At 40.9% G+C, this 15,618-nt stretch overlaps 1 protein-coding gene across 2 annotated transcripts in view; it reads left to right on the forward strand.

Annotated features, from left to right (window-relative positions):
• Positions 1-15,618, forward strand: part of fbxl16 (F-box and leucine-rich repeat protein 16) — a 104,104-nt gene that overhangs the window by 79,555 nt on the left and 8,931 nt on the right. For both annotated transcript variants that reach the window (XM_051933435.1, XM_051933436.1), the window contains exon 4: positions 11,491-11,575. In XM_051933435.1, the coding sequence (XP_051789395.1) occupies positions 11,491-11,575 (85 nt within the window). The remainder of the gene's footprint in view (positions 1-11,490; positions 11,576-15,618) is intronic.

The following is a 15,618-nucleotide window of genomic DNA, read 5'->3' on the forward strand; positions in this document are numbered from 1 at the left end:
GGGCTGGTGCCGAGGCCTGCGCAAGTCCTCACTGTTCCTCACTGAATTCTCCACTGTCAAAATATTGCACATAAACTCATAATTACACCAATTTTCCCTTTAAGGCATTTAGATAGAGGCATATTTTTTGCTAGCTCATTTTCATAGCTAGGTTGCAATGTCTATTTTGAATGTTAACTCCTGACTAAATTTCACACAATTGTGTACCACCACTGTGGATTTTCATGAGACAAAAATGAATTTAAATGAATTGATCTTACTCAATTAGAATAGTAATAGACCCAGAAAGAATTCAAGTCATTATTTAATATCCTTGACGATTCCTTATCTCCATGAGATGTCAGTTTGACAGGTTTGAAATGATAATGTTAATGTGTGCCGTGAATGAGTAGATAATTGAATGAGAGGTTCCAGGAGTGAATGAGGGAACTGGGTCTGTTAAATTGTGTCAGGTGGTTGGGTGTCTTTTGGATTTTTTGAGGCTTGGTCCAGCAAGAAGAGTATTTGCTTTACAAGAATTTGGCCCCAGATAGTGTTGGATCAGTACTAAAATATTGACTTTGTTATCGATAACAGCTTTGGGACCTCAGTACTTGTAGCAAAACAATTCCAAAGCAAAGAACAGATAACTCCAAAACTCTCCGTCTTATTCCTGTGTCACTTAAATGCTGCAAAATGGCTCGTCCCGCCATTGGGTACCACGCCACACTACTTACCATTTCGACATTGAAGCCATTTAGTCCCAGTGGCACAGAGGCAATATCCCCTGTAAAGTCACGACCGTATAAGAGCAGTGAGGGTGGTCCTTTGTAAAGTCCTAAATGCATCAAAGCAAAAGGGGGGGTGTTGGTCAGTACCCACCATGCAGTCCCAATTGTGTCCATCAGCTAATTGTATCACCTACAATAGAGAGTGGCAAGAAGAGGGACAAAGGATTGAGAGGAAAGCTGACATTTATTTTCGGCGTTGTACCATTTTAATATTTTGGGCCTACCATGCAGCCCCAGGTCAAATCTATTTGATGGTCTAGTGGTGAACTTCTAATGATGTTCTGCTCATGTGTGTTAAGTCTGCCTCTATACAATTTGGTCATTGTAATTGAATTAGTTACATGGGTTTGTGTTTTTTTCTTTCAGCATTTTCAAGTCACCGTATCACCTTAAGGAAAAAGCTTTAGGTCAGTTAGCATCCCTGCTCGATTTCCATGGTAACAAAATAATGAGTGTTTCCATTCTTTTTGTATTTTGTTGAGCATACCCTAGAACAGTGTTTCTTAAACTGTGAGTTGCGACCGAAATGTCTATAATTGTGTCATGAATTACAATTGTGCTGAATGAGAGAGGGTCGTGAACAGTTTGTGGAAAGCCTTGCAAAGGGTTGCCGATTCCATGGCGTGAAATAAACCCCCCAGCCAATGATCAATGTCGATTCTACAAGGGGGACATAAGCCCCAGAACTGGTATGTTTAAGTGCGATTCTTCAAGGAAGAACAGGATGATTATTGGCTGCTGTTTAAGGGTGAGTATGGGTTGTGAAGACACACAATAGGTAAAATTGGGTCGTGAGAAAACAACGTTTCAGAACCACTACCGTAGAATATGAAACTTGTGTAGTTTTCCCACTGTCTCAGGTGATGAGGTTGGCACTCTCTAACCTGTGAGTTTTCTTAATTGTGTTATAATAGGCAAAATGTAGGTTTGGAAACAGTTAAGGAGATTCCTTGCTGCATGCTGACGTAACATCACAAGCACCTCAATGCAAAGACATGGCTGGGAGTGACGTGCAGTGCTTAAGCACATGCTGTACTTTGAGACTCTGTGCATTAATTACAGGAGGGAATAATGGTAAACTTTTTAGGCGATCCTGTAGCAATGATTTGTGATGCATTATAAATGTTAAAGCTTCATGAACTGTATTCATTACAGGTTCATATCCTCGTGAGTAACTGCAGCATTTTTAAAGATTCTGATCATTTTCAGAATACATTTTTTTTTCTTGCTCACAACAATAATAATTGTAATTTCTTCCCGTTACTCCTAAGTCAGTTTAGTTTCTTCTTTTTTTTTTATTTTATTGATTATGTTAAAATCAAATAAGATTCCATACAAATAAGTCAAGTTTTACAAGACTTTGTTTGAAACAAATCAGCCCCCCCCCCCCCCCCCCCATGAGAAAGAGAGCTAGGTTAGATAAAGATAAGAGATAAAGTAGTAAATTAATAAAAATAAACAGAGTAAATAAATAAATTGAGTTTCTTCTGAATATGTAGATATTTGGTGGTTGCTTTCTATTTCTTTTTCCACTTCCCTCAGCTATGGCTGCATGATGCCATCAGCTTTGGTTGAAAATGTGAAAGTGGAGAGTTCTGTCAGCTTGAAGATGTATTGATATTTTAGACATAAACCATGTTCAAGCCTGGACATCCCATAATCTGATGATGATCCAGATTTTGCACTGTATGTGTAAAATGTTTTGCAGTATTGATTAAAGTGGAAGACCCTATGTAAAAATAAAGGCTTGCTGTATTTTAGTAAAATCATTTGATATTTACAGTCGTCCTGCTGTTGTAAAAGACTCTTTTTGGACATAACTAATTTTATCAATATCAGATTTATTTATATAGCACATTTAAAAACAACAATAGCTGACCAAAGTGAAGTACAATAAAGAATAATACAGTACAAAAGACAATAAGCAATAAGACAATAAAACAGACAAACCCAGCTCTTAGAATTATAATGCATTAAAAGCCAAGGAATAGAAATGTGCCTTAAGAAGTGATTTAAAAATAGGCAAAGTAGGGGCCAGCCTAACATGAAGTGGTAAGCTGGGCAGAGGTGGTGGCTCTGAGGTTAGGGATCTGCACTGGCAATCGGAAGGTTGCCGGTTCAAATCCCGTAAATGCCAGTAGGGACTCTGTTCTGTTGGGCCCTTGAGCAAGGCCTTTAACCTGCAATTGCTGAGCGCTTTGAGTAGTGAGAAAAACACTATATAAATGCAAATTATTAAATTATTATTAAGCCGTTCAGGAGTTACAACTGTAATGGTACAATCTCCCCTACACTTTAGTTTTGATATAGGGACCACCTGAAGTAACTCATCAATAGACCTTAGTGATCTTCATGCAATATACTGTAGTCAGTCATTATCCAACCCGCTATATCCTAACACAGGGTCACAGGGGTCTGCTGGAGCCAATCCCAGCCAGCACAGGGCGCAAGGCAGGAACAAATCCCCAGGCAGGGCGCCAGCCTACTGCAGGGCACACACACCCACACAGCAGGGACAATTTAGGATCACCAGTGCACCTAACCTGCATGTCTTTGCACTGTGAGAGGAAACCCACACAGACACGGGGAGAACATGCAAACTCCACGCAGGGAGGACCCGGGAAGCGAACCCAGGTCTCCTTACTGTGAGGCAGCAGTGCTACCACTGTGCCACCGTGCCATTCCTCATGCAATTTAATCGTAGTAAAAGGTCAGAGAGCTAAGAGGGAGCTAGGCCATTTAGTACTTTATAAGCAAACTATAAAATCTTAAAATAATTCCTAAAATGAACTGGGAGCCAATACAAGGAGGCCAGCACAGGGAAAATGTGTTCTTATTTGCGTGTTTCTGTCAAAAGATGAGCTGCAGCATTTTGGACCAAATGTGAGTGTGAGATAGAAGCCTGGCAGACGCCAACATGAAGTGCATTACAGTAGTCAAGTTGGGAGGAAATAAATGTATGTATAACCCTTTACAAACCATGAAACAATAAGAAGGGCTTAACTTTAGGTAAAAGCCTCAGTTGAAAGAAATTACCTTTAATTATTTTTTCTGTTTATTTAATTTAAAATCACTGTCCATTATTACAAGCAGGTTTTTTACCATGGATCTTACATAAGGTTTCAGGGAGCTCAAGTCCATATGATACCACTTGAACCAAAGTTCAGGACCTGTTTTGTTCTCATATGAAATTTTAAAAGTTTAAGGCCATCTAAGCATTAACATCCTCAAGGCCGTCTGACAAAGGTTTATTGACAATTCATTTTAGAAAAACTAATATTAAATACAGTATATAAAACACACTAATGTATTTAAACCGACTCCTATAAAAAAGTGAAAATTGTAGCTGTGCATTTTTGTTTATATTAGATTAGATAAACTTTATAAATTCCATGGGGAAATTCAGATGCAAACAGCAGCAGAAACATAAAAACAAGGATACAGACTCACAGGACAGACAATCCAGCCAATCAATCAATTGATAAATAAACAAAAAATAAAAAAAATGAATATTATTTAGATATTTAAAAATGAACTCAAAAGAGTACATTGGGAGGAAGCATTGAATTACCTGACAGCAGTGGGCAGAAAAGACCCCCAGAGGTGCTTCTTAGCACAACCTAATGGAATGAGTCTGCAGCTAAAGGCGCTCCTATAGAGCGCCTCCTGGGGGCGATTTTTCATGGTGGCATCCAATTTTGCCACCATCCCCTTTTCCACAACAACTTCCAATAGGGAGAAACGTCAAATCTGGCATTTGCTGTTAATTACGCTTTTCTTTTTTAAGCTCAAAGCCCGTGGTTGAATGAATTTGAAGAATTGCAGCTTCCATCATCCTGCCACTCTGCTCTGTTCTTTTTTTTTTTTACTTCCTAGGTACCATTAGAGCCCATGAAAATGGCTGTGGTGCATTTCCTTGTGCCTTTGCTTCGCATTTTACAGGACTCATTAACCATTTCTCTTTATGTGGAAAAATATTATTTTGTCAGTTTGAGATGTTTGGCAGCAGCATAATCAAAGCTGAAAGCCTGTCAAGAGCCTTGCAGCAAAGAAGGAGTAATCAGCCTTGAATTTACAGAATACCCCGTCCTCCTATAGAATGTAAAGATTTACACAAAGTTATTGCATAAAAGCCTGTCATTTTTGAATTGGTTCCATTCTTTTAGTTTGTTCAAGCTTTGGCCTTCAGACCCTGAGGTTGTGGGTTCAAATCCCACTACTGACACCTGTGTGACCACAAGTGAGTCATTTGACCTGCCTGTGCTGTAATTGGAAAACCAAAAGAAATGTAATCAATTGTATCATAAATGTTGTAAGTCGCTTCGGATAAAGGCATCAGCCAAATACATCAATGTTAATGGAATGTACACCTACTCTGTTATAGAGGAGAAATTTATCTTTAAACTTTAAAGTCTTCAAGAAACTTTAAGACATGTAAAAATGATGACAGCTGCCAACTTAAGGTGTCTTCATGCCTGGACCAATTGTTTCAAACTCTGGTACAATTTCCCCTGAAAGTCCAGTTTGTTTATGTAGACTAGGAGGCTCTGCCCCCTGCTCACTTCACTCATCATCCCCCGGGCGGGCGTTACGTGCTAGCCACTTCATGGATATGCCGCTCGCGTATGGGGAAGAGGATGTACAATTTAAACAGATTGTTATTTTCATGGGAATTGTTACATCTGCATAATAGAACTATTTTACATTACGGCGAGTAATTAACCATAGTAAAAAAAAATAGTAAAACGAAATAAATTGAAAGAAAATGTATGTTTCATGTTGCGTTAGAGGTATTCGTTGCGTTATACATTTTTGTTCTGTTTGGCTTTGAAATTATCCATCCATCCATCCATTATCCAACCCGCTATATCCTATCTACAGGGTCACGGGGGTCTGCTGGAGCCAATCCCAGCCATCACAGGACGCAAGGCAGGAAACAAACCCCGGGCAGGGAGCCAGCCCACCACAGGACACACACACACACCAGGTACACACTAGGGACAATTTACAATCGCCAATCCACCTAACCTGCATGTCTTTGGACTGTGGGAGGAAACCGGAGTACCCGAAGGAAACCCACGCAGACATGGGGAGAACATGTAAACTCCACGCAGTAAGTGAACGCGGGTCTCCTAACTGCGAGGCAGCAGTGCTACCCACTGTGCCACCGTGCTGCCCCTGGCTTTGAAATTAACACGCAAATACTTTTTAAACTTAGTTTAACTGTAAAACTTCAGTAAAAACAATTTTTTGAATTACCTTTTTGTCAGTATTGCATTGAATTTTGATTCCGTGTTTGGACTTTCATCGTAACAATGTAACGTATAACTGCCCGTGAGTGAATATCATTTCTTTCTCGCTAATAAATGAACCGACTTTTTTGATTGTTTGTCCCTGGGATTTGTAAATTGTTATAGCAAAAGCTCTTCTAACGGGAAACTATAAACATTTTAATACGAATGGCATATCAAGATCTCCTTTGGTGTCTAATGTTATCCCCTGAAGATGGACTACATTACCTATCTTTCCGCCTGTTAAAATTTTACATGTCAGAATTGTTCGACAGCAGAGTCTATTGATATGCATTTAACCAATTTGCCGTGTAACCGATCAACAATTTTCGCGTTAATTTGTTTGACTTCATCGTTTCTCAGTCCTAGGATTGCCCGTGTACTCATTTCTTCCATTGATAACCCATCGGGCTGAAATTCTTCAATAAGATTTGGACATAATAAGTCTTCTTTTATTGGGAACTTAAAGTGAGGAAAACGTAAAAATTTATATAAGAGCTGAGAGCGCAGGAACTGCGTCTGACAAAAGCATTCACACAAATGAGAGGTGAGAGGACCGTTGGTGTGGTTGAAAATGGTTGAGAGGAGGGTGGGACTTGAAAAAATCTCTTGGCAATAGTCTCGTCTCAAGATTTTCTTTCATAATAGAGAGATGTAAACATACCACTCGCATTCTGGTGTGTATCAAGACAACTGTACTGAGACCCTTTAGAAAGGGAGGTGTCGATGCAAACCAAGTGAACCCTGGGGCAGTTCACATGAGGCCTGAATGTGATCTGGCACAGAACCGATTTAACTACGTGAAATGCTGTGCGTTATGTGTGACATTCTGCATGCTGTGGTTAGTCACTCTGAGCGTTGGTAAACTTTAAAGACTATCAAGAAACTTTAAGACATGTAAAAATGATGACAGCTGCCAACTTTAGGTGTCTTCATGCCTGGACCAATTGTTTCAAACTCTGGTACAATTTCCCCTGAAAGTCCAGTTTGTTTATGTAGACTGTTGGTAATTGTGGGAGTCTCATTCATAGCATAATAAGGATTGACATGGAGTATTAAAAACAATAAAAAGGTATGATACATAAATACGCATACAGGTACAAATATAACACAATTCACATAAAACAACTCACACAATCAGAGCAGCACCTGATTCAGCCTCAGAGCCTCTCACACACACGCAATCGGACAGCAGTTGACCGTGTTTTTTTTTTTCTTTATTCTTTAATTGGTGTAAATTTACTTGTGATTGGGTCAATCAGAACACACACACAGGTGGAAAAGACGAACAGCAGTGTACCTGTGAGACCGCTGATCAAACATCCTAATCTAACACCATGAATACACCAAGTGTGCAGATGGGGTGTCCTATCAAAGCACACACTAACATTGGCATGGCAGTCATTACAAACTAATGTACAAGAGTTAAGATAGTCAACATGTGTTTTGAGGTCAACTACGTCAAGTTATCGTGGCTACTGGAGAGTAAATACACAACATCATACGGTGAAATGAAAATGACATCTACTGTGATAAAACTGAAGCACATCAGCACAGGCAATCAGCAGAGTTTGTCTTCTGTTGTACACTCGGCTATTTGAAACGTGTCCATCAGCGATGAACTTAGCAGCACATCATTTTCAAGCGGTCTTCCAGTTAATAATTATGAAAACTGCAGCTGTGCTTCAATATCCACCATGATATTTTTTTCTGGGTTAATCATGTTTTAGCCCAATTAAAGAAGTCTATGATACACAAACGAGACGTTCACTGATATGTTTAGTTCGCTCGGAAGCTTACACAACCAAACTAACTGGGAATTGAAACAAAGTAACGAAACATGCCCTGAGTAGGAACACAGAAAAAATGCCTTTAGACTGGTGTATACTTAGAACCCCCTGTGTTGGGGTGTACAGTATGCGGTCAGGGAGATACTAAAAGATCAAAGGGAATATTACTGTGTTAATCCTATCTCCAATTTATTGGCCTCAATTTTTTCATCCATCCATCCATTGTCTCCCGCTTATCCGAGGTCGGGTCGCGGGGCAGCAGCTTGAGCAGAGATGCCCAGACTTCCCTCTCCCCAGCCACTTCTTCTAGCTCTTCCGGGAGAATCCCGAGGCGTTCCCAGGCCAGCCAGGAGACATAGTCCCTCCAGCGTGTCCTGGGTCTTCCCCGGGGCCTCCTCCCGGTTAGACATGCCCAGAACACCTCACCAGGGAGGCGTCCAGGAGGCATCCTGATCAGATGCCCGAGCCACCTCATCTGACTCCTCTCGATGCGGAGGAGCATTGGCTCTACTCTGAGCCCCTCCCGGATGACTGAGCTTCTCACCTTATCTTTAAGGGAGAGCCCAGACACCCTGCGGAGGAAACTCATTTCAGCCGCTTGTATTCGCGATCTCGTTCTTTCGGTCACTACCCATAGCTCATGACCATAGGTGAGGGTAGGAACATAGATCGACTGGTAAATTGAGAGCTTTGCCTTATGGCTCAGCTCCTTTTTCACCACGACAGATCGATGCAGAGCCCGCATCACTGAGGACGCCGCACCGATCCGCCTGTCGATCTCACGCTCCATTCTTCCCTCACTCGTGAACAAGACCCCGAGATACTTGAACTCCTCCACTTGAGGCAGGATCTCGCTCCCAACCCTGAGAGGGCACTCCACCCTTTTCCGGCTGAGGACCATGGTCTCGGATTTGGAGGTGCTGATTCCCATCCCAGCCGCTTCACACTCAGCTGCGAACCGATCCAGAGAGAGCTGAAGATCACGGCCTGATGAAGCAAACAGTTTTTTTTTTTCAATTTTTTTTTTTTTATAAAAAAGCATTTGTTGTATTCTGGTTATTTCTTTATCTTTGTTGTTCAGGTATTTGCTTTGTTTTCAATACTTCAGTGTATTTGTAAAACACAAACATCATTATCATCAGGCTCTAAAGTAGAAAACTAAAAAAACTTTTCTGTCTGACCTAATTGTAATAAAAAAGTGGTGGCTGATACCAAATATGTTATATTAGCTTTAGACAGGTGATAGCAAATATTTTTAAATGATTCTCTCTCTTGCACTACATGTACCTTCAGTCCCATTTGTGTGTGTGTGTGTGAACCTCTCTTCACCGGTGTTCCTGTAAAGTCTGATCTTAGACCGAGGCACCTTTCTCACCTCCTGTCTGCTTTTACACTTGCCGTCTTTGAAGATGACTCTCAGTGTTCCTTCTATGCATTTTCTCCTCTTCCTTTGTCAACCAATCCTACTTCCTCTTTACATGGCATCACCATAGCCAAATTGACCAATCATATTGCTTTGAGGGACAGGATACACACACACACACACACACACACACTTTAGGGTTTTAATATATACAGTATTAACCATGGTATCTGTCAAAGACAGGTAAGAGAATAAATAAAAACATATTTGCTCTTACCCAGCGTGTAACTTTAGCACCATTCCTCTGTATTTGCTTGTGTGTGGACATCTCTTCATCTGTGCTCCCTGTCTCGAGCACATTCCCCTAAAACCTGCTTCACAAAACCTGCCTTTACTCGTCCTTGTGCGTCTCACGCTCACACATCCTCTTTTGTCAGGTCACCAAAGCCAAACTGACCAATCAGATTGCTCTGTGGGGCTGGACACACACACACAGACACAGACCTTACTTTTTTTATTATATAATAGATAGCATTCTTCATAAAGATTACACACACATGGTGTTTAAAAAAATATATTTTCAAGAGTATATGAATATTAATACATATTCGCACAATTGAAGATGTGAGTTCCAAAATCTGCTAATTACACCTTTTGGTAAAATTTAGTGAACACGTGATGGTGACTTTTCATGCAGTTGGTCATGCGCCAAAAATATGTTTGAGCTTCAAACCCTGCTAATTGCAACAGTGTAGCGCTATAGTTTTAGGGATTTAGTTTCAAAATCTGCTTACGGACCTAGATTTTCCTATTTATCTCCAAAATTTATCTTTTGTACTTAATTGAAGAGCTCAGTTCCAAAATCAGCTATGAGCATCACATTTAAAAAGGATAGACAGTGAAGATTACAACAGATAGTACAATAAAAAATGTACATGGCATGGCCAAAAGGGCAAGTGTAAAATGGCAAAGATGAAATGTCTTTTATTTAGAGTAAAAGTAGGCTGATGTTAGAAGATTTATAGTGTGTCACATGTTTATACAAGATACGCAGATGAAGTTGGGGCCGTTGGAGGGTGGCACAGTGGCACAATGACTGCAATGATTTGTTCTGTTGCTGCAGCTGATGCTCCACAGCTCCAGGAGACATTTGATTTCAGTTTCAGCCCGGTCACAATCTGTGCAGGCTTTTATTGTAGCAGTTCCAGTAAGAGAGTTTTCAGTCTGGTTATCGTCATATTTTTTAAATTAGGCCTTCATGACTAGCGGCAGTCAGTGCTTTACTTTAAGAAGCTGTAAACAGAGTGGTAACATATCCATAGAGCGCCTTTGAAACCAACTCTTTCAGCAACACAAACACATGTGAAGAAGTGTACACCTACATGATAAGTGTGAATGGGATTGTATGCCTTATAATAATGATGGCTGAATGTATAGATGTTAAAGGTTATGTGTACAGATTTTAATATTTTATTAACTGTGGTCTGTAATGGGGATTGTGGAAGAGAGGTGAAAAAGAGAGTGCAGGCAGGGTGGAGAAGAGTGTCAGGAGTGATTTGTGACAGACGGATATCAGCAAGAGTGAAAGGGAAGGTCTACAGGACGGTAGTGAGACCAGCTATGTTATACAGTATGGGCTGGAGAAGGTGGCACTAAACAGAAAGCAGAAGACAGAGCTGGAGGTAGCAGAGTTAAAGATGTTAAGATTTGCATTGGGTGTGACAAGGATGGACAGGATTAGAAATGAGGACATTAGAGGGTCAACTGAAGTTGGATGGTTGGGAGACAAAGTCAGAGAGGCGAGATTGCGTTGGTTTGGACATGTGCAGAGGAGAGATGCAGAGTATACTGAGAGAAGGGTGCTAAGGATAGAGCTGCCAGGGAAGAGGAAAAGATGAAGGCCTAAGAGAAGGTTTATGGATGTGGTGAGAGAGGACATGCAGGTGATGGGTGTAACAGAACAAGATGGAGAGGACAGAAAGATATGGAAGAAGATGATCCGCTGTGGCAACCCCTAACGGGAGCAGCCGAAAGAAGAATTAACTGCAGTCTGTTATAATATTCTGGCAAATGGTCAAAAAAAAAAAATCTTGTGTTAACTTTTTCTTTATTAGTGGTTATGGTCTCCTTAGCAGCATAACTGTCTTGTCTGAGATTTCTTTGATATTTAATGTTGTGCACTGAACATTAGCACTCTGGGCCTACACTTGGTGAAGAGGACCATAAGCTGAACTCAACTAAATTGAATTGAATTACTTATTTGTTTCCTATTGCAGGTGTGTCCGCATTTCAGATACAGGACTTGGGTATCTCTCTACCATGTCATCCCTCCGCAACCTGTACTTGAGGTGGTGCTGTCAGGTATGTTTAACAGCCTCCAGAATGATGAGTAGTTAGTATTTCTTAAGAAGCATCTTAATAAACGCATGGTATAACAGAGCCTACATTGGCAGCATTTGGTGCCAAGCGGGCACAACCCTGAAGGGGTTGCTGGCTATTAAGAAAGTTATTAATGTTGGTTAGATTGAAGATTGAAACAATAGTCATTGTATATTTATTTGATCTAATGCAGGGTTTTCAAACTCGGTCCTGGGGACCCACTGTGGCTGCAGGATTTTGTTTTAACCAGCTCCTGTTTTTAATTGGATTCCTGGGCTAATTAAGTCAACTGTTATTTCCCAAATTCTTTGTTTTGGAAACAACATAGAAAGTAAAAAACAAAGTTTTGAAAAAAAAAAAAAATTATTAAAATGTACTAAGTAGTTACATGGGAATAATGTATTTTTATTCTTTTTAACAATATCCATCCATCCATCCATTTTCCAACCCGCTGAATCCAAACACAGGGTCACGGGGGTCTGCTGGAGCCAATCCCAGCCAACACAGGGCACAAGGCAGGAACCAATCCCAGGCAGGGTGCCAACCCACCGCAGGCTTTTTAACAATATCTTGATTTTCATTCTACTTTTCCAGATGTTCTAATTGATTAATTAATCCATTATTTACTAATTAGTGGGTCTGATGCTAAAGTGGTTGCAGCCTTTCATGATTCAGTGTTGTTTGTGTCTGCTCTGCTCATTTTTTAATTGTCATTATTAAGGTACAACAAAGGGAGCAAACTGGGCAGAGAAAGGGCACAATATAACCAAAACAACAAAAGAGAGTTAAATCTATAGCAAAAGCAGAAATATTTCTAAATGTCTTATAAATGTAAAAATCATGCTGCGGAGCTTTTCTGAATATAGAATAAGAGAAGAGGGAAAAAAAATCCCAGCTAATTAAAAGAGATGAGTGTTATCAATTGTTGGCATTGATTATGAATCTGGCTGTAGCCAAAACCTGCAGCCACAGGGGGTCCCCAGGACCGAGTTTGAAAACCCCTGATCTAATGTAATGCTTCCATACATTTTTTTTTGGCTTCTCCTACATTCTCTTTGGTATTTCTCATGTACACTCCAACAGTGTGGCAGTATATCCGCTGTTACTGTGTACACTCTGTGTACCTTATAGGAAGTATTCAATGTTATATTTATGAAGGAACTGTTAAAGCGTTAGAGTAACATGAGGCGTTATCTGAAGATTTATACGACTAACACAATCGTGGGTTTATGTGTGTTTGAACACAAGTAGGCACCTGACATTGCCAATGATGAACATCTACAAACAACATTACTGTACAATATGGCTGAAAATTGTATATTAAGATGGAACAAGTTCAGATGGGCCTCTCTGAAAAGTTGTATATATGATTTATTCATCTAGCAAACTGAAGTTGTTTTTAAATCTGTCTAAATCTAAATCTTACACCCATATTCTGCATTAATGCTGTGTAACAAGGCGCTATATAGGCGCCTGACCCGACACAGATAGACACGGGAGGCACGGCTAAAGTAAATAAACTTTTTTTTTCTTTGCCTGTGGGCGCACATCTTCCCCGTGTTTTGCAGGCACAACACAGTCCCAAAAATACCACCACACAACGTAAAGCACTCTCCTTCGGCAACCTCGTCCTCCTCCACCCGACTCTGGCCAATGAGTGGTGGTCGCTGGCTCCTTTTATAGTCCACCCGGAAGTGCTTCAGGTGCTTGATCGTCGAGTTCCGGCTGCACTTCTGGGTGTGACGAATACGCTGCCCATACGGGCTCAGGAGTCCTAGTTACAGCACCCCCTGGTGGTGCCTATGAGACCCAACAGGGCTGCACCCAACTCCAATTCCCCTGGAACCCTGCGGGAAACCGAGGCACCGCTCCAACCCAGGAGGGCGGCCATCTAGCGTCCAGGGGGAGGTATTGCACCCTCCCGGGCTTTTCCCCCTGAATATACAGTGAAGGGGCATCCCGACCGGACATGGACCCCAGCCGTCCGCCACAGTGCCCCTCTATCAGCTGAACCCCGTGGGACACAGCGGCTCGTCCCGCGAAGACTGGTCTTATCCAGGATGGGGAGTCTGTGTCCTCCGTTCTACAGCTCTGCCCTGTAGAAACACAAGTAGCAGGTCTGGGGGTGTTGCTCCGATGTCCCTGTACTTAGGACGCCCTCTCTGGACAACACCGCTGGCCGTGACTACAGCGGCCACAGTTATAGCAACGCCACTCCCCTCTGATTCAAATTCTGCGGGATCGGAAGCAGGACGGGAATTCCTGCCCCGATGTTCGACATGAGGCAGAGCTTAAGTGGCCGAGGGCAGACGTGATTAGGAATGAAGATATTAGAGGAACAACACAATCTGGTGACCAAGTGAGAGATGCTCGATGGAGATAGTCTGGGCATGTGCCAGGCAAGCAGAAAAGAGAAATGCCAAAGAGCAGGTTTAGGGATGTGGGAAGGGAGGACATGAAGGCAATCGGTTGTGGCAGAAGAAGATGTGAAAGACATGGATAGATAAAGACGAATGATCCACTGATGGGAGCAGCCGAAAGAAGAAGAAAGAATAAGTTCCTTATTTTTCAAGTCAAAGTTATTTCTTCATGAATATGATATATGCACATTTACCATGAGAAATTGTGTTTTAAAGTTAATTGTTTTCTATAAATGAAAAAATCTCATGCCCACACTAGCACTTTACAATGGAAGCTATGGGAGATGGAGGAAAAGCTTAAATCCCTACCAGATATGTCCATTTCTCAAGCCAAGGCAGCTGTGTTTTGTTCTGCGTCTTGCGAGTACACCAATATTATGAGATTCAGCAATTTAAAAGAAGACCAGCCGCGAGCCGTAGCTTAGCACTCAGTCTTCACACTGAATCACAGTAAACTGTTTGTGCCACGTGGCAGCTCTTGTTTTGATTTGCTTCCGAATTTACGTGAGAATTTGCTCACGTGAATAGAAAACGTATCCTTAACATGAAAAAAATAGAATCAGGAGTATGAGAGAAAATGAGTTTTACTCCATCCCTTTTATTGTCTCAAACAGCATCGGAAAACAGAAGCAGGCACCCGACATTATAAACGTCTACAAACAGAGCATTGCAATACGTTTGAAAGTTGTTTATTAGGGTGTAACAAGTAGGCACGGATCAATACTCGATAACTGTTTTGGCTTGAAAAATGGACATAATTGGTACATTTTTAAGCTTTTCCTCCTTGCCCTGTGCCATCTAATGTAAAGCACCACAGCCGACAAGGTATTTTTTTTTATATACAGTACTTTCTAGAAAGCACTTAACTATGGAACAGAATTCCGTGTGGCGAATTCATGTACACCATGTTTGTGTGGAAATGACTTCAAACTTGAAAAACGCCAAACTTATCCTTCAATAAACATAAATAGTGAACACATGAAACACTTGCTTCATTCATGATTAGTTGTCAATCTTATAAAAACAATTTTTAATATATACAAATGAAAATAATTTTTTTTTCATCTGAGAAATAACGCCAAACTGTTTGATCTCATGTTTTTTTTACATTTATATTGTTGCAATCTGTTATGCTTACTGTGATATTAATCAATATAAAGGAGAAGAAGCATTAATGCAGAGCATCAGTGTAACCCGATCTTCAAAACATTCCCAGGGTTTGAAAAGTGCTATAAATGTATTGATCTTGAAATAGATGGCACTAGGCTGCTCACTGTCGTACAGAAATGTTTAACTCTGTGGAAGTTACAGGCTTCATACACATACGATTATTTTATGTCTTCAAAATTTAAATTCTCTACTACTTTTTATTAGTGTATGATGGGTAATTAGAATCTCCGTAATGACTAACAAATGGAAAAGCTGCTGGATAAAATGTATTGTATCATGCTATGCTATTTTTGAGCCCACTTAATCCAGGCCAGGGTCACTTGCAAGGCTGTCTTAACTGCATCATAGGCCCCCAGGCAAAATTGTGCACTGGGGGCTCCTGTTTTGATAGCAAAACAGAAACATACATAGGCATCAAAAACATCTTTGGCCCCT

The sequence above is a fragment of the Erpetoichthys calabaricus genome, chromosome 11 (assembly GCF_900747795.2).
Source record: "Erpetoichthys calabaricus chromosome 11, fErpCal1.3, whole genome shotgun sequence".
In the NCBI taxonomy this organism is placed as follows: Eukaryota; Metazoa; Chordata; class Cladistia; order Polypteriformes; family Polypteridae; genus Erpetoichthys; species Erpetoichthys calabaricus.